This window comes from Arachis hypogaea, chromosome 17 (assembly GCF_003086295.3).
Source record: "Arachis hypogaea cultivar Tifrunner chromosome 17, arahy.Tifrunner.gnm2.J5K5, whole genome shotgun sequence".
Taxonomy (NCBI): domain Eukaryota; kingdom Viridiplantae; phylum Streptophyta; class Magnoliopsida; order Fabales; family Fabaceae; genus Arachis; species Arachis hypogaea.
This window is the reverse complement of record NC_092052.1, coordinates 28622132-28647154: the sequence shown is the minus strand read 5'-3', so window position 1 is coordinate 28647154 and position 25023 is coordinate 28622132. Positions and strand designations below refer to the sequence as shown.

Here is a 25023-nt window from a genome sequence, read left to right as displayed (position 1 = left end):
ATTTATAAACTGGATTAGCACTCTAGAAATTATTCGTCTCTTCCAAATCCCTCCTAAACCAAATTTTCTAGCACACCCTTATAAATTTTTTTGGGTGACTAGTACACCCTTATAAACGAAAGTACTAGTAGTAAGTTTTACAGAAAGAATAATTTACTTTAGTTTATTATTTTATAGTGAAATTTAAATCAATTTAAAATAAATTTTGAAAAGTATGTATATCTCAAGGGATGGATTTAGATCCTCTAAAGTTTGAATTTCACTTTAACAGGTAAAGTGTAATCTCTTACCATTGATTTCATAGGTGGGACTAATAATAAATATGAAAGATAAACTATTCAAGGGTAGAAAATCACACTTTCCTCTCTAAAGTGAAATTTAAACTTTAGAGGATCCAAATCCTATCTCAAGGTCTTGTCAAACCCGCTTAAAACTAACCATTTGGGTGAAAATAATTGATGTCACAAGGTTTTAGCAATGTTAAGAAAAATTAGTTAAAGTTATCTTAATATTTATAATTTTATATATATAATATTTGTAATTATATATTTATTATATTTAAAATTATATAATTATTTTAATAATAATTAATAAATATTAAATAAAATAATTTTTAATTGTTTGGACTCTGTTTATTCTCTTCACGTAACAGGACAAATGCATATACAACCATCACCAAGCGAAGGGTTCATTCATTTCCCTTCTTCAACTAGCTAATCTGCCCAAATACGGCACTGTTTAATTTGAAAGCGAAGCTATCACTTATCCACACAAACACTACTACTTTTCTCCCTTAACTGCTGCTTATGCTTATAAATAAAGCTTCTCTCTCAAAACAAGGACCTTCCCATTCTCGGTACCGTCATCATAACCGTATTTCTCAATAATGTTCTCGTTAAAATTCCCTATCCCAATTGAGAACACGTTAACTCCTCCTCCAAAAACCAATAATAATAATAATAATAATAATAATAATAATAATAATTACAATAAATTTTCTGGATGTTCCTATTATTGTTCCGTTTATGCCAATGACAAACTCCGTGGAGGTATAATAAGGTCTCCTCCTACGTCGAATGTGGCGCTCCACAACAACGAAGCCTCCGTTGTTGGAGGGTGGCCAGAGACGACGGAGGCAAAGGAAGAGCCATTTCCGGAGGAGCTGAGAGCGGAGCTGATGCCGAAGCACGTGGCGGTGATAATGGACGGGAATAGGAGGTGGGCGAAGACAAGGGGTTTGTTTCCGTGGGCGGGTCATCAGGCTGGTGTGGAGGCGCTGAAGGAGGTGGTCAGGCTGTGCTGCAGCTGGGGGATTAAGGTCCTTACTGTCTTTGCGTTTTCTTCTGAAAATTGGATTCGCCCCAAGGTTAGTTAGCTACCTAGTCTTCTCATCTCATCTCATTCATATATCTAAACTTCATCGTGTAGTACCTTCTGAAAAATTAAGTATTGATCAATTTTGTTATGGAAAGATCAAATGCATTGTTATCTAAAAATAATAATAATGAATTGAATGATAATGTATCTTAAAATAATTAAGTTACGTGTCATTATTTAATTGATAAAACACGATAAAATATTTGATGAATTAAATTGATGTATACTTATTTTTTTAGAAATTATGTTTAATATTAATACAAATTTAAATTGAAAACTTTTAAATTTTCTTTTCAATAAAAGGTAAAGTATTAAATTGTCCCTTAAGTTTGTGTGTAATTTTATTTTAGTCCCTAAAATTTAAAGTGTCTTGTTTAAAGTTAAAAAAATTTCATTTAATTTCAATTTAATCCTATGATGAGGTTAAAGTTAAATAATTAACGAAATATTCTACACAACAGCAACACAAGAACAAGAACAATATCGATAATCTGAAAAAATAAGTACAGGTTCTAGAAGTACAAAATCAACTGTGAATGTATCAATATATTTATTTATCATTCTTGTTAGTTCTATAGAAAATATTTTATTTAAATTATAAGAAAAATGATATATAAATGTATTGATGCATTCAGGGTTGAGTTCTTGTTCTCCATATTATCGATCTTGTTTTTGTATGTCATGTAGGAAATTCTATTAATTATTTGACTTTGATATCACGGTAGGATTACACTGAAGCTAAATGAATTTTTTTTAATTCAAATAGGACACTTTAAACGTTAAGGACCAAAACAAAATTACGCCTAAACCTAGCAAACCAATTTAGTACTCTACCCTCTTAATAAATATACATTCAAATTTTCAAGTTTTAAATTTTTTAATAAAATTTCTTGTATATTAAAAACCCTAATTAAGAAGATTCATTGTTTAATCTGCTGCTAAAAAACGAGTAGAAGAAGCTATTGTCACATCTAATATACCATTCCCATTTAATTATATTTTTTTTTTCTAAAATGTCATTTTTTTAAGAATTAAATGTACAACTGTCATTCTCATAGTTACATTTTTTTATTAGTCATTTTTGTTTTATACAAAATTCTAAAAACCAAATCAGTTACTAAATTGGTAAAACTAGATATTTAATGTTAAAAGTTTGACTAATATTTAACTTGTGTTGAATCAAATATATATATATATATATATATATATATATATATATATATAAATATATATATATATATATATATATATATATAATTTTATTTTGTTTATTCTTTTAAATCGATTAATTCCTAAAAAATTAGGTCGATTCGGCCAATTTACTAAAATTTGACCATTTTCTAGATTTTTTTATTGGTTCTTTAACAATTAGTTTTTATCTTAAATCAGAATTTGTGATCAATTCCCAATTAACTTGGTCGAGACAATCAATTCACTTCAATTCTCAAAAACACACGATTTTATATGAAATCACTATATGTTAACATATGAAGGTATGTATATTTAATCTAATAAATATTAAAAATAACATAAAATGAAATCATTATTATTTAATTTGTGTGTGTTTAATCTAACGAATATTAACAGTCGTTAAACAATATTAAATAAATATATCCAATATTTTACCATTATGCATTTAAAAGACTAAATAACTTATTATAGAGTACATACATAATATTACAATTTTTAGAATAAACCCTCAAAAAATAATAATAATAATAATAGAGAAAGTCTAAGGAGCCAGCAGTTTTATTAAAAGTTGGCCAGCAGTTAACCATCAAAAGAGAAATGAGTAATCATACAGGAAGAATGCTAGGGGTCAGTAATTTTTGTGATTTGTAGCCATCAAATAGTCATCAATGATGATTTTAATGATGTGAAATTGGTGTGAGATTTCATCTAATGACTCACCTTTTTTTGTTGCTGCCAGAATTTAAAAAAATTGCTGGTCTCTTGGACTTTTCCATCATACAGCATTGGATGTTATCTCCTACCATTAAAAACATATATGATAACTAATTAATGACTACATATCACAAATTCTGCTGCGCCTAGCACTCCTCTCGTTATTATAATAATATGTCTATCTAATATATATAGCTTTGACTTCATAAACACTAAATGGTTTGGTGCAGAGTATCCAATCATTTTTCTTTCACAGTCATAACTCATAATAGACCGCAAAATTCACAAGAAAACTGAAATCAGCTCAATGTCCCCACTAGCTAGTAAGATAATTTTAGTCTAACTCCACCGAACCTCCTAAAAGCATTTCCAGCTCGTAACGTACACAGAGATTGGTCCCATCCTAGTTAACCTTCATAATGGTATTTAATATTATTCCGCTCACTCATTTTAGAGCGTGTGTGTATAGATATATATACACTATCATTCAAAGTGCGAATAATTTCTTTTAATTATGAACTATCTTATTTTCAAACTAAAAAAAAAAAAAAACTAAGATAGTGTTTATTTAGACTTTTTTTTATCCATTTCATTTAATATAACTAAACACATATTGGATTTAATTAATAAATGTCTAAAATAGACACAAATTTAAGTGTATAATATAATTTTTTCATTAATATAAGAATGGATTATTATTTTTCATTAATTACTAAATTAATAGTTATTAGTATAGAATATACATTAAAATATAAAATACATATTTAAATAATACACATATTTATTAAAAAATTTAAAAATTAGTAGAATTTATTATTTTTTACCAGTACATATTTTTAGTCATTAATACAGTATATTTAGTTTAATAGTTTAACAGTTCAATAATATATTTTAGTTTATATTTTTAAATATTATTAATTAATTATTGACTAAAAAATTAAATTTTATTGGCTTCCTAATATTTTTATATTTATATACAAATATATGATAGTTGGTTTTTTTATAAACATAATACTTTTATTTGAAAAATTTTAGAAATAAAAATAACCAAATTCTTGGTAAATGAAATAATAATTTTGCACCCTAGATAGGTTTATAAGTAAGTTTTTTTAACTTTTAACTTATAAAAAGTTTTAATATTAATATCTGGTGCAATTTTTAAAATTAAATTGTAATTTTTTAAAAAGCTATTTAAGTATTTATGAAAAATTAAAAAAATTTATTTTTTCATAATAAAATATTTTTTATTATTTTTTTAAATAAATACTTTTAAAATTAAAAAATTAAATACAAAATAATTTATTTATAAACTACTTTTAATATAAATATTTATTATTTAAATTATTTTTTAAAAAAAACTTAATTAAGCTATTTACTAAACGGAGCCAACGTATACTCACATTTTTCTTTGCGAAAAGAAAAAATAATCTTCCTTGAAATACAAATTAGCAAAAATATCTCACGGTCAAAATCATCAAATGACTACTAATTCTGAAAAAATAAGTATTTTTTTTTCTAAAATAAAAAATATAAGCCTAACAAGTACGTAAAAAAAAAATCATTACCTGATCCTCGGCACGAAAAGAATGATACAAACATATACTACATAAGTACATAACCATAACCATCACTCAGCACATCACATTACTAAACGCCAAGTGTTCCGTCGTACCCCAATATGCACCATTCATTCTCTCCGCAACTTGAATGCCATTATGCTCCAATACGGCAGCTTTTGAAAGCGAACCTTCTAATTATCAACACAACCAAACTAAACCCCTTTCATTTCCACAGACACTTCTAAGCTCTTTTCTAATATCACTTTATAAATGAAGCCCCTCTCTGTACTTTCTCTCACACAAAAAACTAACCTTGCATTTTCAGCGCCAGAACTTATCCCAAACCGGGATAACCTTATCCCTATTCCGGATTCATAATTCTCAAAATTCAAAAATGTTCTCATTAAGACTCCCTATCCCGATCGAGAACACACTGATAACTCCACCTCCAAAATCCAATTATAACAACATTTGTAATTCTTCTCTCTGTGCCCATTCTTATTCCTCTTATTCCCATAGTCAAACAAACCGGTTTCTAACCGTTACGAATGTGGCGCTTCAAAAAAACGGGAACTCAGTCGGGGATTCGAAAGATACGGTGACGCATCCGTTTCCGGAGGAGCTGAACGCGGAGCCATTGCCGAGGCACGTGGCAGTGATAATGGACGGGAATGGGCGGTGGGCGAAGATGAGGAACCTGATGCCGTCGGCGGGGCACCAGGCTGGGGCGGAGGCGCTGAAGGAGATGGTGAGGCTGTGTGCTAGTTGGGGGATTAAGGTCCTGACGGTTTTTGCGTTTTCTACTGATAACTGGATTCGCCCTAAGGTCAGTTTCGCATTTTCATTCATGGCGCTAATGAAGCTTAAATAAACCAACTAATACTTAACTGACAAATATAACTACCATCTGTAAGTTGTCCTTCGTCTCAAGTAATCGTTTTTTTCTTTTCTATTTTTTTACTGACTGGACTAAATTTTTACCACATATATATATATGAAAAATGTAGGCGTGACCCCTCTAGCAAGACAAGTAGTTATTTAAAAGTCCTAAAAAAATATCAATTACATTTTTGAAAAATTTATAAGTCTATTTTAAAAAAAATTACCAAAGTGTGTTTCATAATTATGAAAAAAAAGAGTATATTTTCAAGTGATATAAATATATAATTATGAAAATGGGTCTGAAATCAGGGTTTATATTATTTAATATATGATATTTAAAGTCAAATTGATAAAGTCATTGCAACTAAAAAGTAGTGAGCTTTTGATTATAATTATAAATTTTAAAATATTCGTTTATAATCTCATATATTATAAATAAAATCCAATAAAATTAATTTCTATTATTCTTTAATACAAATTTGTATTGTCTTAAAATAATATTGTAAGGAGTTAAATAAAGTACTCTTTTTCTTTTTAACAAAAATGGTCTTCTCTTTCAAAATAAAAAAAAAATAGACAAGAGTTCACAGACGGACTTAGAAGGGATGAGTAGTGACCTCGTTCTCTCAAAATTTTAAAAAACTATATTTATATATGAGATATATGTTTAAAAATAAAAAAATATTATGTACTTTAATAATTTTATATATATTATTTTTTATTATACGATGAATTTATGTTTTAATTATTTAATTCACTAATATTTTTTATATAACTAATTTAATATCATATCTTCAAATTCTTGTACCTTTTAAATTAGCTTTTATATAATAATTTCTATATTTATTTTTTTTAAAATTATTTATTTTTTATATTAACATATTTAACTATTATATTAATAATGACTTACGTAGTTATATTTTAGTAATCACATTCACATTATGTACTTTAAATATTCTTTTCTCGTAAAAAGAACTCATTTTTTTTAAATTTATGTTAAAATTTTTTTTATAAAGATATCTTATATCTTGTATTCTATAAAGATAATGTGTCTTTTAAATAATTAATAATTTATAATTTATTTTCAAAATTTTTAAAATTTTTGAAAGAATTAATTTTAATTAATAAGATATGTGATAATTTTTAACTAAATACGCTATAACTTATTTGATATTTTATAATTTTATAATGTACTATTGATATTATTATATTTCTTTTATGTAATATTAAAAATAAAATTATAAAAAAGTTATATATATATATATATATATATTTTGATAAATCTTTTAAAAAATTAACTCTAATAACTATATGTTAATTATTTTTATAAAATGAAAAAAAATTATTTAAAATTTGGTCCTTCCATATTAAAATTTTTGGATCCATGAGTTAAATTAAATTTTTTACTCTCCAATTATTTTAAAAGTGGTTATTTTAAAAATAATTTTTCAAATAATTATCCCAAAAATTATTTACGTCATAATAAAATTGTGAAAGAATAGAAAAATAAAAGAATTATGAAAGAAAAAGATGAAGAAATTTTATTGATTGTTGATTGAATGAATTGTAAACTATAAAGGTAAAACTAAGTATATATAGAGTATTGGCCTATGAAAGATAAAATTAGATAAAGATAAGATATAGATAAAGATAGAGATAACTATAAGATAAGATAAAGACTAAATTATAATTTAATTTGTGTATTCTGTTGGGCTGAATTTGTGGGCCGTGAGACGTCTTTATTGTTGTCATGGGCTAAGGTAGAAGAGTGGTTTAATACGCCCCCGCGAGCTGGAGGATGAAAGATGTCAAGAACACTAAGCTTATTCAGATTAAGATGGAAGGGTTGAGGAGACAAAGGCTTGGTGAAGATGTCAGCTAGTTGCCCAGAAGAGGGAATTGGGAGAAGTTTCATCACTCCAGCTTGAGCTTTTTGTCGAACCAAGTGACAATCAACCTCTAAATGTTTGGTCCGTTCATGAAAAACCGGGTTAGCAGCAATATGAAGAGCACTCTGATTATCACAATATAAAACTGGTGGGCGAATAGGAGAGATGCGTAAAAATTGTAACACATTTATTATCCATTGAAGTTCACAAGTTGTGTTGGCAAGTGCACGATATTCTGCTTCCGTGGAAGAGCGGGAAACGGTGGTTTGTTTCTTGGTCTTCCAAGAGACTAAAGAACTGCCTAAGAAGAAACAATAACCTGTTAAAGATCGCCGAGTGTCAGGACATCCGGCCCAATCAGAGTCACTGAAGCCGAGAAGCTGAATTTCTGATTCCCTTGGAAAGAAAAGTCCTTTGCCGGGACTAGTTTTCAGATATCGTAACACATGCTTGGCAGCTTGAAGATGAGATTCAGTAGGAGATGCCATGAATTGACTTAATTGTTGAGTGGCATACATGATGTCCGGTCGAGTAGTGGTGAGATAGATAAGACGGCCAACCAAACGACGATATACAAAAGGGTCGGATAGCAAGGGACTTTGGTCTTGATATAGTCTTGTGGTACTATCCATTGGAACAGAGGCAGGTTTAGCACCTAATAAACCAGAATCCTCCAAAAGATCAAGACAATATTTTCTCCGAGATAAGCAAATTCCCTTCTCTGATTGAGCAACTTCAATACCCAAAAAATATTTTAATGGGCCCAAGTCTTTAATTCGGAAGTGTTGGTGTAAAATAGACTTGATGGCAGCAAGTTCAGAAATAGAATTACCAGTGAGAACAATGTCGTCAACATAGACTAAAAGGATAAAAATTTGATCACCAATGAATTTGACAAATAAACTATAATCAGATGAGGTCTGCTGATATCCATGAGATAGCAAAAGATGAGAAAGTTTGTCATACCACATACGACTAGATTGTCGTAGACCATACAGTGACTTTAGTAGCTTACAGCATTGATTCGGTTGAGGAGATATAAATCCGGGTGGCAGAGTCATATAAACATCCTCAGAAAGATCCCCATGTAAGAAAGCATTATTGACATCCAACTGATGTATAGGCCAATGCTTCATAGAGGCCAATGCCAAAACTAATCTAATAGTGGCAGGCTTGACAACAGGGGAGAAAGTTTCCAAGAAATCAACACCTTCAGTTTGAGTGAACCCTTTAGCCACAAGGCGTGCTTTATATCGATCAACTGAACCATCAGGCTTGCGTTTGATGCGATAGACCCATTTACAGCCAACCGGCTTAACCCCTGCAGGGCAATCAACAAGACGCCAAGTTTTGTTCAGCTCAAGAGCATCCAACTCATCTTTCATAGCACTACGCCAATTAGAGTGTTGATTGGCGTCCTTAAAAGACTTTGCCTCAACGTCAGAATGTAGAGATAAAAGAAACTTTTTATGTGAAGATGAAAGAGAAGAAAAAGACATGACTGAAGATAAAAGGATACTTGCACTTTGATGGAGATTGATTTGTAGAGATGAGAGAGGAATTACACAAGTAATCAGAGAGATATGCTGGAGGTCGGTGAGGCCGGTCGGAATGACGAGGATGGGGTTGCTCAGGTGGTGAAGAAGGTGACGGGGGATGAGAAGGTGATGGTGGACTAGTGTCTAGTGTTGAAAGGGATTCGGTGGTCATGGGTTCAACTTGGTTAGGAAATGATAGTGAGGAAGAAGGAGAGGTTGTTGGAGAAAATAAAGAACTAGGTGGAATTGGGTCAATGGGTATAGGTGAGGGTTCAACTGGAAGACTAACTGAATCTTGTTTTTTGAGAAGGTGTGTTTGGCAATGTTGGGCTAAGTGTCTGGAATTGGACATTTTTTGTGACTAAGGGCAAGATCTTTTCATAAAAAATTACGTTTCTAGAAATCTCAATTCTTTTATCTTCTAAAACATAAACAATATACCCTTTAAAACCAGATTGAAAGCCAATAAATACAACCTTTTTGGCTCTTGGATCAAATTTTGATCTATTTGCCATTTGGGTAGAAACAAAACATAAGCATCCAAAAACTTTAATGTCATGATAATTTGGTGGAAGATTGAGTAAAATCTCAAATGGTGTTTTAAAATTAATTGCAGATGATGGAACTCTATTAAGTAAATAAACAGCATGTCTAACAGCATAAGACCAAAAAGATGATGGTAAATTAGATTGAAACATAAAAGCACGAGCTATATTCAAAATATGTTGATGCTTGCGTTCTACCCTTCCATTTTGTTGAGGAGTTTCAACACAACTACGTTGATGAATAATGCCCTTTGAAGCATAAAAATCAGGTAAAATAAATTCTGGTCCATTATCAGAACGAATAGTTTTGACTTTGGAGTTGAATTGTGTTTCAATTAAAGTAATAAAATTTTTTATTTGATTCTGTACTTCTCCTTTTGATTTTAATAAAGTAACCCATGTAAAGCGGCTAAAATCATCAACAATAGTAAAAAAATATTTATGATTATGAATAGAATTTTGTCGAAACGGACCCCAAATATCAAAGTGTAATAAATCAAAACTTGCATTAGCTTTGTTAAAACTTTGAGAAAAAGAAAGTTTCTTTTGTTTAGAAAGATGACAAATGTCACAAGCCTCGTCATGATGCATAGAGATAAAAGGAAATTGTTTATGTAAATGATTAAGTCTTTGCCCAGAAAGGTGTCCTAAACGAAAATGCCATATATTGGAAGGTGTAATGGGTGGAGATTGGATGGAATTTATGGAGTGTGTAGTGGATGAATTTTTACCGAAATTGGGTTCAAAGACATATAATCCCTCTCTCATTCTGGCCAAATCAATTGTCCCCAAATTGTTGCTCTGTAGAGTGCAAGAAGAAGATGAAAAAGTGAGTTCACATATGAGTGCTGAAGTAATTTTTGAAACAGAGATAATATTAAAGTTGAAATGAGGTAAATAAAGAACATCATGAAGAACCAAGGATGGTGAAAATTGAACGATGCCTTTATAAGAAACAGTAGTTCGAGAACCATTTGGTAAATGAACAATAATAGGAGAAATTTGTGTGTAAGAAATAAACCAAGACAAATTTGATGCAATGTGATCTGTGGCACCAGAATCAATGATCCAAGTATTCAAGAATGAATCTCGATTTGAAGAATTGTTAACAGTAGAAAAGATATTGAAAGAACAAAGATAATGAGTAGTTGGACTTGGCAGAAGTTCAAGTTGGTTTGAAGGACGAGCTTCTTCATTGAAAGGAAGTGTCATGAAAGAAAAGTGTTGGGCTGACGAAAGGTCCAAAAGAGACTCCGGATGAAGTTGCTGGTGTGCCCTTTCTCCTTGATCCATGGATGTCAGCAGAGCTTAAGAGGAGCTCTGATACCATAATAAAATTGTGAAAGAATAGAAAAATAAAAGAATTATGAAAGAAAAAGATGAAAAAATTTTATTGATTGTTGATTGAATGAATTGTAAACTATAAAGGTAAAACTAAGTATATATAGAGTATTGGCCTATGAAAGATAAAATTAGATAAAGATAAGATATAGATAAAGATAGAGATAACTATAAGATAAGATAAAAACTAAATTATAATTTAATTTGTGTATTCTGTTGGGCTGAATTTGTGGGCCGTGAAACGTTTTTATTATTGTCATGGACTAAGGTGGAAGAGTAGTTTAATACGTCAATTTAGCTTTCCTCGTATGTTATTTTTCGTTATTGGTTTACTCAGACTTTGTTTGTGGTGCTGCAGGTGGAGGTGGATTTCTTGATGAGCCTGTTCGAAAAAACAATAAACTCTGAAATTGACGATTTTAACAGGTACTTCCCTAATAAAGCAGTTTATAATTGAAACTCTCTTATTATTTTTTGCTACGTTAGCAACAATAAAATTAAAAACCTATAATTCGTATATATGCATACTATTTGAGTTTCCCACCACTATATAAAATAAAACACAAATAGTAATTATTTTTTATTATTTTAATAACCTTTGATTAGTATTATTATTGGTTTGGTTCTTTTGGCTGGTTGGTATCATCTTTTTTAGGTTTTATACAGAAAAAAAAGGATAAGGAGGAATTGATATTTCTTTCTAGCCTATCAATTGGGTATCGTATATATAGAATTAAAAAAAAATGCTAAATGACTGTATGAACAATAAATTCGTTAATAAATTAGTTAGATTAATTCTTCGCATATAAGTGATTTTCAATACAAATTATATAAGTCATTTATATTCACGTCGTTTTATATTTTTTTTAATGCCTCTTTTTCTTCTTCTTCTTTCTCCGTGCTTCCTCTTCTTCTTCTTCTTCCGTGTCTCTTTTTTTTCTTTTTCGTAATTTTTCTCTCTCATTATCATCGTCATCAACACCACCTCTTTCTCCCTCTTTTTTTATTGAAATTTCTTCTTCTCTTTTCATTTTCTCTTTCTCCTTCATCAAAATCACCAGAAAAAACGAAGAAACATTATTCAAGGTACTATTTTACTGTTCTTCTAGATTTTTTTTAGATTGTCTCTGTCATGTGCCTAATCCTTAACCAGCAAAACATTAAAAGATTTCAAGAAGAAATATACTGTCTCCCCCTATATTGGGTGTATTTCTTAAATCCTTTGGGTGTATTTCTTAAATCCTTTGGGTGTATTTTTGTAATCATTTGGGTGTATTTCTGTAATCGTTTGGTTTATTTCTGTAACTGTTTGGGTGTATTTCTGTAATCCTTTGGATATATTTCTGTAACCGTTTGGGTGAATTTTTGTAATCGTTCGGGTGTATTTCTGAAGTTCCATCATCTTCAAAACAATTTCAAAACTTGATTTCAGAAATCATGAAAAAAAAAAAAACAGAAGGAGATCGAAGGCAAAGAGAGAACGCTTTTCCTTACAAATCATACAAGTCATGTATATTCACGCCGTTTTCACGTTTTTTTGTGCCTCTTTTTCTTTTTCTTCTTTTTCTGTTCTTCTTCTTCTTCTTCTTCGTAAAAAAGGAAACGAAGATGAAACACGCAAAAATGGTTCAGTAACGCATGTGTTAGACCCAATTTGTAAAATTTATAAATAAAAATAACTTATATATGTAGCACTCCTCAATTAGTTATTATATATTTGTGTTTTTGTGTGATAACTTTATCCAATATAATATATACTTCGATTTTTAAAGGATTAAGTTCCGTTTTTCTTGTCTGAGGACGCGGTATATTTCAGTCTTCTAAAAAAAAATTGGGTGAATACCAATAAAAGACAACAAAATAATTCAGATATTAGAACTTATAAAATTTATTATGTAATATTTTCTTGAAATATAAAAATAGATATCTTTTATAAGTATTGAATTGATGAATAAAATTAATATTATGACCGTTAGTTATTAAGTCAGAATAATGATTATGATGGTTTTAGTGGCTAAGAAAAGGGGGTTGAATCTTATTAGCCCCTTTTTTTGCTTGCTAAAACTTGCTGAATTTAGAGGAGACTTTTCTATTTTTAGCTTGTCCCTAGCCACGAGACTTTTTCGTTTTGTCTCGTCACTTGCCACGAGACATTTTTGGTTTTTGCTCCTGTGCAGTAGAAAACAGAAATGGAGTAGGAGAGAAGAGAGATTACACCCAGATATATCCTGGTTCAGCTGCTAAGTGCAGTGCAGCCTACATCCAGTCTCCATCACAAACATGATGGAATTTCACTATAATCTTCCAGATTACAAACTGTAAAGTGCTAACCCAACTTACAAGGAGATTCCCACAGAATCATGAAACACAACATAGATGAACAAAGGAACTTTAAGACATCTATGGCTTTTTCTTTTAATTTTGCACTCTCTGCCTTTTTCCGCTCTATGGCTTTTTTCATTCAAACCTCACTGTTTGCCTTTTTCCATGAGACTCAAGACATGACAAAATTAAACAGAAAAATACAAAACAGAATACATTGAAGGAGAAGAAAATCTGTAAGCTTAGGTAGCTCTGAGAATCCTGTGCCTTGCACTCTCAATGCTTACTTCTAACTCCTTGCTCCAACCAGTGGTTGTTCCCCTTTTTTATAAAAGAGAGAAGCCTCCACACTTGAAGCCAAAAACCCAAGCCAACTTCTTCTTCCTTCAAGAAAATCGGTTCGGCCATACAGAGAGAGAAGAGATAACCATGCAATAACCAACATGCAATTACCTCTAGTCCTTTCTTGGTCATCACTCTTCATCAATCCGAGCTCTCCATCCTTGGCTTACTCTCCAAGATGGATTTCTGGCCCTTGATGCTTCATGATGATGATGACTTCATCTGCTTCAATCTCTGCCTCTACCATCACTTCGCCACTCTAGCTACTTCCTGTGGTGGTTGAGCAGAATCAAAGACAAGCCATGCTTCAAGAATCTCCCTGGCTGGCCGTGATCTTCTTCTTTCTTTTTGAGCATGGAGAAGCCAAGATTACCTCACCAAAGCTATCCAAAATTGGTGACAATCTCAGCCACAGCTCATTTTTATTTTAGTATGTTTTCTTGCCATCATTGTGATGGTCTTTAGGCTTGCTTTCTCTTCCTTTCGGTAGCTCATTTTTGCTTCCATTGCTACCAATGTTTCCTGTGTAATAACTGAAGAGAGAAAGGGATGAGAGAGAAGAAAGAATCTGAAGAAAAGCAATTTAAAAGTGGTTAAACTAATTAATTGAAAATAGCTTGCTTTTACTTCCCTTAGTTGGCGTGTAGCAATGATGCCTTTAGTCAAATCAATCTTCTCTCACTTGCTTATATTCCCAATGCTTAAATTAGCTTTGAAATCCTTTCAGGAAGTGTAATGGAATCCGTTGGAAGTATTTGAGGATTTGTTTTTCTTTGCTTCATGGATTCGGATAAAGCATGAGGAAATCTCATGGAATTGGGCTTGGTTGCAATAATCAATAAGTTTCTGGCCCAAAAATAACATTTGCTTTCCTGATAAAATTTGGAATGGATCAAGCATAGGAAACTTTCATCAAAATTAAATATGGGCTTGGTTGCAATAACATTTAGCTTGGCCCATTAATACAACAATTCAGCCACATAATAGGAAATATGTAGCAAGGCTGATTGTTGGTTTTAATTTGGGCTAGCAACATTTTTATTTTCCGGCCCAATTAAAAACCTGCATCACAAAATTATTAATTAACATATGTTATGTGAAAATCAAATTAATAATTTTGTAATTTAAATATTTTAATAATGTTTGTTCATCATCAAAATTAAATTAGAGTTTTCCAAACTCATCAATCTCCCCCTTGATGACAAACATTATTAAAATTGAAATGAAAAGAAATTTGAAAAAAATTGAGTATGAGTACTCCCTTTGAAGATTGAATTTCTCCCCCTTTCTAAATGTCACATGGCTCCCCTTTGATGTATGCTTATATTACCAAGGGAAGCACTAACCTGTAACATTTTAATCAAGCTTCAAGAACAATGTTATTTAGCATGTTATATGATGCTAAATGCTTGATTTATGAGCAATTTTAAAATGATAATCAAAACTCATTTGATATCATAAACTGATTTACTGCTCAAACATTACCACAAAACAAAGTTTGTTTAAAAAAATTCAAATATTTTCCAGTCAAGATATCAGAGCCATATTATTCAAGTAAGGAAAATATTTTGAATCACATATGATCATATCAAAACATGGCAACAATTTAAAGGAACTGCCAAAAATAAATTTTCAAACCAACATGTTTACCAAGATGCATAAGAATATTCCCATTTCAATACAAGCATGTTCATCAAAATGAATTAACAATCAGGCATTCATATGATCAATACAAACATATTGTCAAGCATCACTATAAGCCAAATGCCAAGTGCATTTCCAACAGCAGTAACCATAGTAAATGCAATAACAACATTCATTCTTTAAACAAGGGAGATCATGAATTTTCAATTTGAAAATTTCATCCCCTGTTTCAGCAAATCCTCCCCTGTTTCATTAGTTTCAATTTCAATTTTTGGAAACTAATTTTCCTCCCCCTTTTGGCATCAAGGGGCACCTGCACAAAATATGAACAACATAACAAAATATCCATAATAAAGTAACAAGAGTGTAGCAAAGTATCATAGAGCAGTGAGTATCAAGTCATGCTCCTACAAAAAACAGATTGAGCCTAATGGAGCCAATATCAAATAAAGTAAAGAAACAGTCATTAATCATCAGAAAGATTGATCTCTGAACCGGAATCATCATCATAATCCCTTGTTCCCATGTCATCATCAAAGCTTTTAATCATGAAACCAAATCTTTTGTGACATTTCTTCCAAGCCCTTTCCTGTTCATATTCCAATTTCCGGGCAGCTTTGTGAGATTTACGCATTAGCTTGGCCATGTTGCGAAACTCTTTGAGAACTTCCCGGATTGATTGAGTGACATCTGAGGGTTCAGGACGGCTCTCCAGATCGCTGAGAGTTCAGAGGGAACAGACCGCTTGCCTTTCTTCCCCGAAACTCCTCCTCCTTTAATCATGGAAATCTTGTTCTCAACAGATTCATTAGACAAATCAACGTTAAAGTACTCAAATATACATGTGAGAAACATGCCATAAGGAAGATTAGCCTTTTTAGTACTCTTTACTGCTTCCCACATATGACGTATCATAATATAAGCAAATGAAATTGGGGTAGAAGTAATGAGAGCAAATAGAATAATAGAATCAGAAACTATTACTCTATGGTGAGAACCACTTTGAGGAGTGAGGATATGAGTGATGATAGGGTGCAATAGAGAGTTCTCCGGGCTGAGTGCTTTGTGAGTTGGGATTAATCTATCTAGTCCAGAAAGGTTTGCACAGATGTGTTGCAAGACAGCTTGTTGTGTGACTCCTACTTGATCATCCCATTTATCAATCATGTAAACTTTTGGTCCTTCATCTTCATACCCAAGAGCAGCACCTATAGTTTGAGGATTGAGAGTGATGTAAACACGCTTGACGTAAGAATGGATTGAGCCATCAATCAAACGCATGTTTGCATAGAATTCCCGGACCAGTCCCGGGTAAACTAGTTTCTGAATGTGAACCAAAGGGGTCCATTTCAGAGCATCAAACAGAGAAGAAAAGTCGATTCCTTTGGTGGCCAGATTTTCAAGATTCACCAAGTAAGAGGGGCAGAGATGGCGTTTCAGCAGGACCTCTTTGTGAAACTCATAGAACGCACATGAGTAAAATCTAGAGGGATAAAAGTGGGAATGAGGTTTGTGAAACTTGTTCTTGAATTTGAGTGACTCCAAATTCGCAGGTTCCTTAGTATCATGCAACACAAAGCTTTTCTGCCTCTTTTGAGAGCTCCTTGCATGTGGGGTGGATCTTTTCGGAGATGATTGAGGGGGCGAGGTGTGAGACTCGTCTTCATCTTCTTCAACACTAGGTTCCTTGGCTTTTCCAGATTTGCCTCTTCCAGACGTTTTCTTGGCAACAACCTTACGGCGCATGGTTTCGGTCCTTTTGGAAGGAGGTGAGTGAGTAGAAGATGAGGTAGAATGAAGATGGATATGTGTATGGGTTGGAGGTGATGAAAAAGGTGGATTTTTTGGAATGGGGGTTCGGTTACTTCTCCTAGGTGCAGTTTTCTTTTTCATGGTAGGAGAAATGGAGAGGTTGAATATGAAGAGGTGAGTGCCGAATGAGAGGAGGGTGGAAGGAGGTTAGTGGTGCAATAAATGAGGATTGGAGAGAGATGATGGGAGGTTAATGACCATAATGGCGCGGTTATTAACCAAATGGGAGTTTCAAAAAGTGATAAAGAGAGAGTTTTCCTTGAATCAAGGGATTAGTTAGAAGGAAAAGATATGATTTGACAACATACTTCTTCCAACAAGATTTGAAAAGACAATCCAAGGGATTTTGTGATTTTATTTTTCAAAGAAAGAATAACTAACTAAATTGCCATGGTGGGGTCAAGAATTATTAGGTGGGGCCCATGAAAATTTAAATCTGCGTTGCCTCCCCCTTGATCATAGCTCCTCCATCAAGCTTGCGTTTTTATCTCGTCCAAACCTACGAGACAAAACTGAACAGAGTTAAAAAATTCACAAATTTTCAATGAAACTTAAATCAAGCATTCCCAAACTCTTTCTCAAGGTACAGAATCTGTCTTCACAGAGGGGTTTTGTAAAAATATCAGCAACTTGGTCTTCAGATTTTACAAATTGAATATCAATAGTTTCCTTTTGCACATGTTCTCTAATAAAATGATATTTAATTTTAATGTGCTTTGTTCTTGAGTGCAGAACAGGATTTTTTGAGATGTTTATAGCACTCATATTATCACAAAATAAGGGTATACTATTGATTTTTAATTTGTAATCTTCTAATTGTGTTTTTAACCAAATTAATTGAGTGCAACATGCAGATGCGGAAATGTATTCTGCTTCAGCTGTGGATAAAGCCACTGTGGCTTGCTTTTTGCTTGACCACATATTGAGTGAGCTTCCAAGGAAGCAACACATGCCGGATGTGCTTCGTCTATCCACTCTATCTCCCGCAAAATCTGCATCACAAAATCCTACTGCACAAAAGTCATCAGATTTAGGATACCATAATCCATAATCACAAGTTCCCTTAATATATCTAATGATGCGCTTAACAGCCGTGAGATGGGATTCTTTTGGGTGAGATTGGAACCTTGAACATACACCCACACTTTGGACAATGTCCGGTCTAGAGGAGGTAAGGTACATGAGTGAACCTATCATTCCCCTATACCTTGTTTCATCCACATCTTGACCATCATCATCCTTTTCAAGTTTTGTGTTGGGATGCATTGGTGTACCCATTGCTTTGGAATTTTCTAGGCCAAACTTTTTAATAAGTTCTTTTGCATACTTTCCTTGGTAAATAAAAGTACCACTAGGAGTTTGTTTAATTTGGAGTCCAAGAAAGAAAGTAAGCTCTCCCATTAAACTCATTTCAAACTCACTAGTCATGAGTTTTCCAAACTCTTCACACAAGGAAATGTTGGCCGATCCAAATACAATATCATCAACATAAACTTGAATAAGGAGTATGTCATCATTAGATGCTTTAATAAACAAAGTAGTGTCGGTGGTACCCCTTTGAAATTGATTTTCCAACAAGAAGGCACTAAGCCTTTCATACCAAGCTCTTGGAGCTTGTCTAAGACCATAAAGAGCCTTAGTTAACTTGAAAACATGATTTGGAAACTCTTTTTGTTCAAAACCGGGGGGTTGTGCCACATACACTTCTCTATCAATAAAGCCATTAAGGAAAGCACACTTAACATCCATTTGAAACATTTTGAAACCTTTATGGGCGGCATAGGCAAGAAGCAATCTAATTGCTTCCATTCTAGCTATCGGAGCAAAAGACTCATCAAAATCTATACCCTCTTCTTGATCATAACCTTGGGCCACTAATCTAGCCTTGTTACGAACAACTTGTCCATCCTCACCAAGTTTATTTTTAAATACCCACTTAGTACCAGTAACTTTCTTACCATCCGGATGAGGTACTAGTGTCCAAACCTCATTCTTGTCAAATTGAGCAAGCTCCTCTTGCATTGCTTTAACCTATGATGGATCCTCAAGAGCTTGTTTGACATTGTTGGGCTCTATTTGTGACAAGAGAGCAAGATTGCTAGGTTCGGCTTGCCTTTTGGTGGATGATCTTGTTGTTACACCATGAGAGGGATCACCAATGATGAAGTCATGAGGATAACCCCTCATAGACTTCCATTCTCTAGGCTTTCGGACAGGTGTAGAGCTTTGATGATCTTCTGGTGGTCTCACTGTTTCAGTTACTCGTACCTGCTCAGGAGCCAAAATGGAAATGTCTCCTCCAATCTGACGAGACAAAACCGGGCTGACAGATTCTTCACTTTGCACAGATTTGGGATTTTCTTTATTTGTTCCAGCCTCTTCACAATCTGAATCAATATCCTTCACAATACTGGGAATTAAGTTAGAATCACAAAAAGTAACATGTATGGATTCCTCTATGGTTCTATGTTCTTTGAGATAAACTCTATAGGCGTTGCTTGTGGTGGAATATCCAACAAACATTCCTTCATAGGATTTTGGATCAAACTTTCCAATTTTTTCTTTATTATTAAGCACAAAATATTTGCATCCAAAAACATGAAAGTACTTAAGATTTGGAGGGGTTCCTTTCCATAGCTCATAAGGGGTTTTCTTTAACCCTTTTCTAATGATTGTTCTATTCAAAATATAACATGCTGTGTTCACAGCTTCAGCCCACAAAAATTGAGGAATCTCATTCTCACATAGCATAGCCCTAGTCATCTCTTGAAGACTTCTATTTCTTCTTTCAACCACCCCATTTTGTTGGGGGGTTCTAGGACATGAAAAATTATGAGAAATTCCTAAGTCATCACAAAATTTTTCAAAATCTTGATTTTCAAATTCCCTTCCACGATCACTTCTCAAATGGGCAATTTTCAAATCCTTTTCATTTTGAATTTTCTTGCAAAGAGTGGAAAAGGCTTGAAAAGCATCATTCTTATGAGCAAGGAAAAGTACCCAACCAAATCTAGAGTAATCATCTACCACCACAAGACCATAGAATTTACCTCCTAAACTTTGAGTTCTAGTAGGACCAAAAAGATCAATATGTAACATTTCTAATGGCCTTTTGGTTGAGATTCCATCTTTTGATTTAAAAGATGATTTTACTTGTTTGCCTAATTAGCAAGCATCACAAGTAAGATCCTTTTCAAACTTAATATTTGGAATTCCTCTAACCAAATTCTTTTTGACTAGCTTAGAAATTTGGTACATGCTAGCATGACCCAACTTTCTATGCCAAAGCCATTTTTCAGATTCAAGAGATGTAAAGCATGTTACATTTTGTTCCTTTAATTCCTCAAGAGTTAATCCATACACATTGTTACACCTTTTGGCTTCAAATAAAATATCCCCAGTTTTCTCACAAACAACCAAACAAACAAACTTCTTAAAAACAACTTCAAAACCCAAATCACACAATTGACTAACACTAAGCAAATTATGTTTTAAACCATGTGCAAGGAGAACATCATTTATACAAGAAGAAAAATTTTTACCAACTTTCCCAACAGCCACTATTTTTCCTTTTGCATCATCACCAAAAGTGACAAGTCCTCCATCATATTCATCAAGCTTTATGAAGAAGGTTGTCTTTCCGGTCATATGCCTAGAGCATCCGCTGTCCATATACCACATATTTTCTTTCCGTTTGGATGCTAGGCACACCTGATCTATGTGATATGCCATGAGACATGGTTGCGACTTGGTCTCGGTTTCTTCATCATCATCATCTGAGTCATTCTCCAAGTCTTCCCATGAGGCCATCAGTCCCTTCTTCTTTCCTTTTCTCGGCTTTTCCTCCTTCTTTAACTTGGGACAATCAGATTTGAAGTGCCCCATTTCCTTGCAATTGTAACAGGTTACTTTGCTAAGGTCTTTCTTCATCTTCCTTGAGCTGCTGCCTTTGCCTTTGAGCTTCACCATTTTCCTGAATTTTTTTGCAAACAACACAAACTCATTTTCAGAAGAGTTATCACTGGATTCATCATCCAGAGGGTTAGTTACAGAAGAAAACGCTATTCCTTTCTTTTTTGAATCTTTTTTCAAATAGGTGTTTTCAAAAGCAAGATTTCCTCTCAAATCATCAACTGTCATGGAATCTAAGCTACTGCTCTCAGAAATAATTAAAGCTTTTGTTTCCCACTCTTTTGTAAGACATCTCAACACTCTTCTCACTAGCACATATTCTGAATGTGTAATTCCCAGAGCATCTAAGCCAACAATGATGGAGTTGAACCGTTCGAACAGTTCATCAATGGACTCTCCTTCCTTCATTGCAAACATTTCATATTCTCTGTTCAACATGTCTGTCCGAGTTTTCTAAACAATGGTGGTTCCTTCATGAGTGATTTGTAGCTTGTCCCAGATTTCCTTTGCTGTTGTGCATCGTGATACTCGTCGGTACTCCTCAAAACTGATAGCACAGTTGAGCAGGTTTACTGCCTTGGCATTTAACTCTATTTTCTTCCTATCTTCTTCGGTCCATCTTGCTTCTGGTTTGAGAGAGACTACTCCTTCAGCACTTGTGGTAGTTGGATATTGAGGCCCTTCCAGGATAATCTTCCAAAGTCTATAATCCACTGCTTGTACAAATATCTTCATCCTCTCCTTCCAATAGGTATAATTTTTCCCATTGAAAAGAGGAGGTCTGTTGCTTGATTGACCTTCAGTCAGATTATAGGACACCACATTTACGCCACTGTTCTCTGCCATGAGGATCTTTACTCCAAGCTGCAAAGCTTAATCTCTTTGAGACCAAGCTCTGATACCAATTGATGGTTTTAGTGGCTAAGAGAAGGGCGGGTTGAATCTTAGCCCCTTTTTTTGCTTGCTAAAACTTGCTGAATTTAGAGGAGACTTTTCTGTTTTTAGCTCGTCCCTAGCCACGAGACATTTTTGGTTTTTGCTCCTGTGCAGTAGAAAACAGAAATGGAGTAGGAGAGAAGAGAGATTACACCCAGATATATCCTGGTTCAGCTGCTAAGTGCAGTGCAGCCTACATCCAGTCTCCATCACAAACATGATGGAATTTCACTATAATCTTCCAGATTATAAACTGTAAAGTGCTAACCCAACTTACAAGGGGATTCCCACAAAATCATGAAACACAACATAGATGAACAAAGGAACTCTAAGACATCTATGGCTTTTTCTTTTAATTTTGCACTCTCTGCCTTTTTCCACTCTATGGCTTTTTTCATACAAACCTCACTGTTTGCCTTTTTCCATGAGACTCAAGACATGACAAAATTAAACAGAAAAATACAAAACAGAATACATTGAAGGAGAAGAAAATCTGTAAGCTTAGGTAGCTCTGAGAATCCTGTGCCTTGCACTCTCAATGCTTACTTCTAACTCCTTGCTCCAACCAGTGGTTGTTCCCCCTTTTTATAGAAGAGAGAAGCCTCCACACTTGAAGCCAAAAACCCAAGTCAACTTCTTCTTCCTTCAAGAAAACCGGTTCGGCCACACAGAGAGAGAAGAGATAACCATGCAATAACTAACATGCAATTACCTCTAGTCCTTTCTTGGTCATCACTCTTCATCAATCCGAGCTCTCCATCCTTGGCTTGCTCTCCAAGATGGATTTCTGGCCCTTGATGCTTCATGATGATGATGACTTCATCTGCTTCAATCTCTGCCTCTACCATCACTTCGCCACTCTAGCTACTTCCTGTGGTGGTTGAGCAGAATCAAAGACAAGCCATGCTTCAAGAATCTCCCTGGCTGGCCGTGATCTTCTTCTTCCTTTTTGAGCATGGAGAAGCCAAGATTACCTCACCAAATCTATCCAAAATTGGTGACAATCTCAACCACAGCTCATTTTTATTTTAGTATGTTTTCTTGCCATCATTGTGATGGTCTTTAGGCTTACTTTCTCTTCCTTTCGGTAGCTCATTTTTGCTTCCATGGCTACCAATATTTCCTGTGTAATAACCGAAGAGAGAAAGGGATGAGAGAGAAGAAAGAATCTGAAGAAAAGCAATTTGAAAGTGGTTAAACTAATTAATTGAAAATAGATTGCTTTTACTTTCCTTAGTTGGCGTGTAACAATGATGCCTTTAGTCAAATCAATCTTCTCTCACTTGCTTATATTCCCAATGCTTAAATTAGCTTTGAAATCCTTTCAAGTGTAACGGAATCCGTTGGAAGCATTTGAGGATTTGTTTTTCTTTGCTTCATGGATTCGGATAAAGCATGAGAAAATCTCATAGAATTGGGCTTGGTTGCAATAATCAATAAGTTTCTGGCCCAAAAATAACATTTGCTTTCCTGATAAAATTTGGAACGGATCAAGCATAGGAAACTTTCATCAAAATTAAATATGGGCTTGGTTGCAATAACATTTAGCTTGGCCCATTAATACAACAATTCAGCCACATAATAGGAAACATGTAGCAAGGCTGATTGTTGGTTTTAATTTGGGCTAACAACATTTTTATTTTCCGACCCAATTAAAAACCTGCATCACAAAATTATTAATTAACATATGTTATGTGAAAATCAAATTAATAATTTTGTAATTTAAATATTTTAATAATGTTTATTCATCATCAAAATTAAATTAGAGTTTTCCAAACTCATCAGATTATTAAAATTATTTATTATAAACTTAGAATGAAAACAAATAAAATTGAATTATGATTCATAATATACAATAATAAATACCAAATTATAAAATAATAGATTAATTTATATATAAATAATTATATAATAATTTATTTTTAATATATATTTTATATTTTATATTTCAATATTTATTTTACCTTTGTAATTAATTTTAATGGCTAATTATAATATACACTTAACATATAGTTGATATAATTTAATTGATGTGAACTTGATATCAGATCTAAAATAAAATAAAATAAAGATGAGTTTGGTATTAAAATCGAGATGAAATATATCTAATTCAACTCCAATAATCAACTCATAAATGACAAATGTCTTACACTTTTAAACTCTCTAAAAACTTTGTTATTAAAAGATGATATTTGTAATATGCACACCTTACGTTTATAAATAATAGTCTGGAGCGTCAAACCAAATGTTATTTCTATCTTCATCTGGTTAATATTAAATGAATCATTTTTACTTGTTACATATACAGGGAAGGAATCCGAATATCCGTGATTGGAGATGCAACAAAGCTGCCCAGCTCATTACTTAGAATGATAAAGTATGCAGAGGAAAGCACAAAAGAAAATTCAAGACTCCAACTCATAGTAGCAGTTAGTTATAGTGGAAAATACGATGTGGTCCAAGCATGCAAGAGTGTGGCAAAAAAAGTCAAAGATGGCATTCTAGATTTGGAAGAAATCAACGAAGGCATCATAGAACAGGAATTGGAGACTAACTGCACTGAATTTCCTAACCCTGATTTGCTAATAAGAACAAGTGGTGAACTCAGAGTAAGTAATTTCTTGTTGTGGCAATTGGCATACGCAGAACTTTACTTCAATGGAGCACTGTGGCCAGATTTTGGCAAGGATGAGTTTGTAGAAGCATTGATTTCATTTCAGCAGAGAAAGAGGCGCTTTGGTGGACGCTAATCATCATAATAACTATTAATTTTAATATCTCTTAAAATATAATATTATGTGTATAATTATAAGTAGTCACCTTTGCCTTTACGATGAAGGTATTGACTTGAATAACAAGTAAATAGAATTGGGAGTAGTAATTATAATTAATTGCTGCAATGGAGTAGTATTTTTATACTTTATGATGAAATATGACCCTAAATTAATAGAAAATTATATTTGTGAAGCTTTATTTTTGAATTGATGATCTAATTTAAACTAAAATATCACTTTTTCAT

The 25023-nt window shown here is 33.0% G+C and overlaps 1 protein-coding gene across 2 annotated transcripts; it reads left to right on the top strand.

The window, feature by feature from the left end:
- The first annotated feature begins 661 nt into the window (after positions 1-661).
- On the top strand, positions 662-24971 carry LOC112766898 (dehydrodolichyl diphosphate synthase 2). Of its 2 annotated transcripts, none has more exons than XM_025812797.3 (3): positions 662-1366; positions 11395-11462; positions 24313-24971. In XM_025812797.3, the coding sequence occupies exons 1-3, from the start codon at positions 887-889 to the stop codon at positions 24752-24754; spliced, it is 990 nt and encodes a 329-aa protein (XP_025668582.1). In that variant the 5' UTR covers positions 662-886; the 3' UTR covers positions 24755-24971. The 2 variants fall into 2 exon arrangements, with proteins under 2 accessions (XP_025668582.1, XP_025668583.1); XM_025812798.3 differs by lacking the exon at positions 662-1366 and adding an exon at positions 3319-5667.
- The last annotated feature ends 52 nt before the right edge of the window (positions 24972-25023 follow it).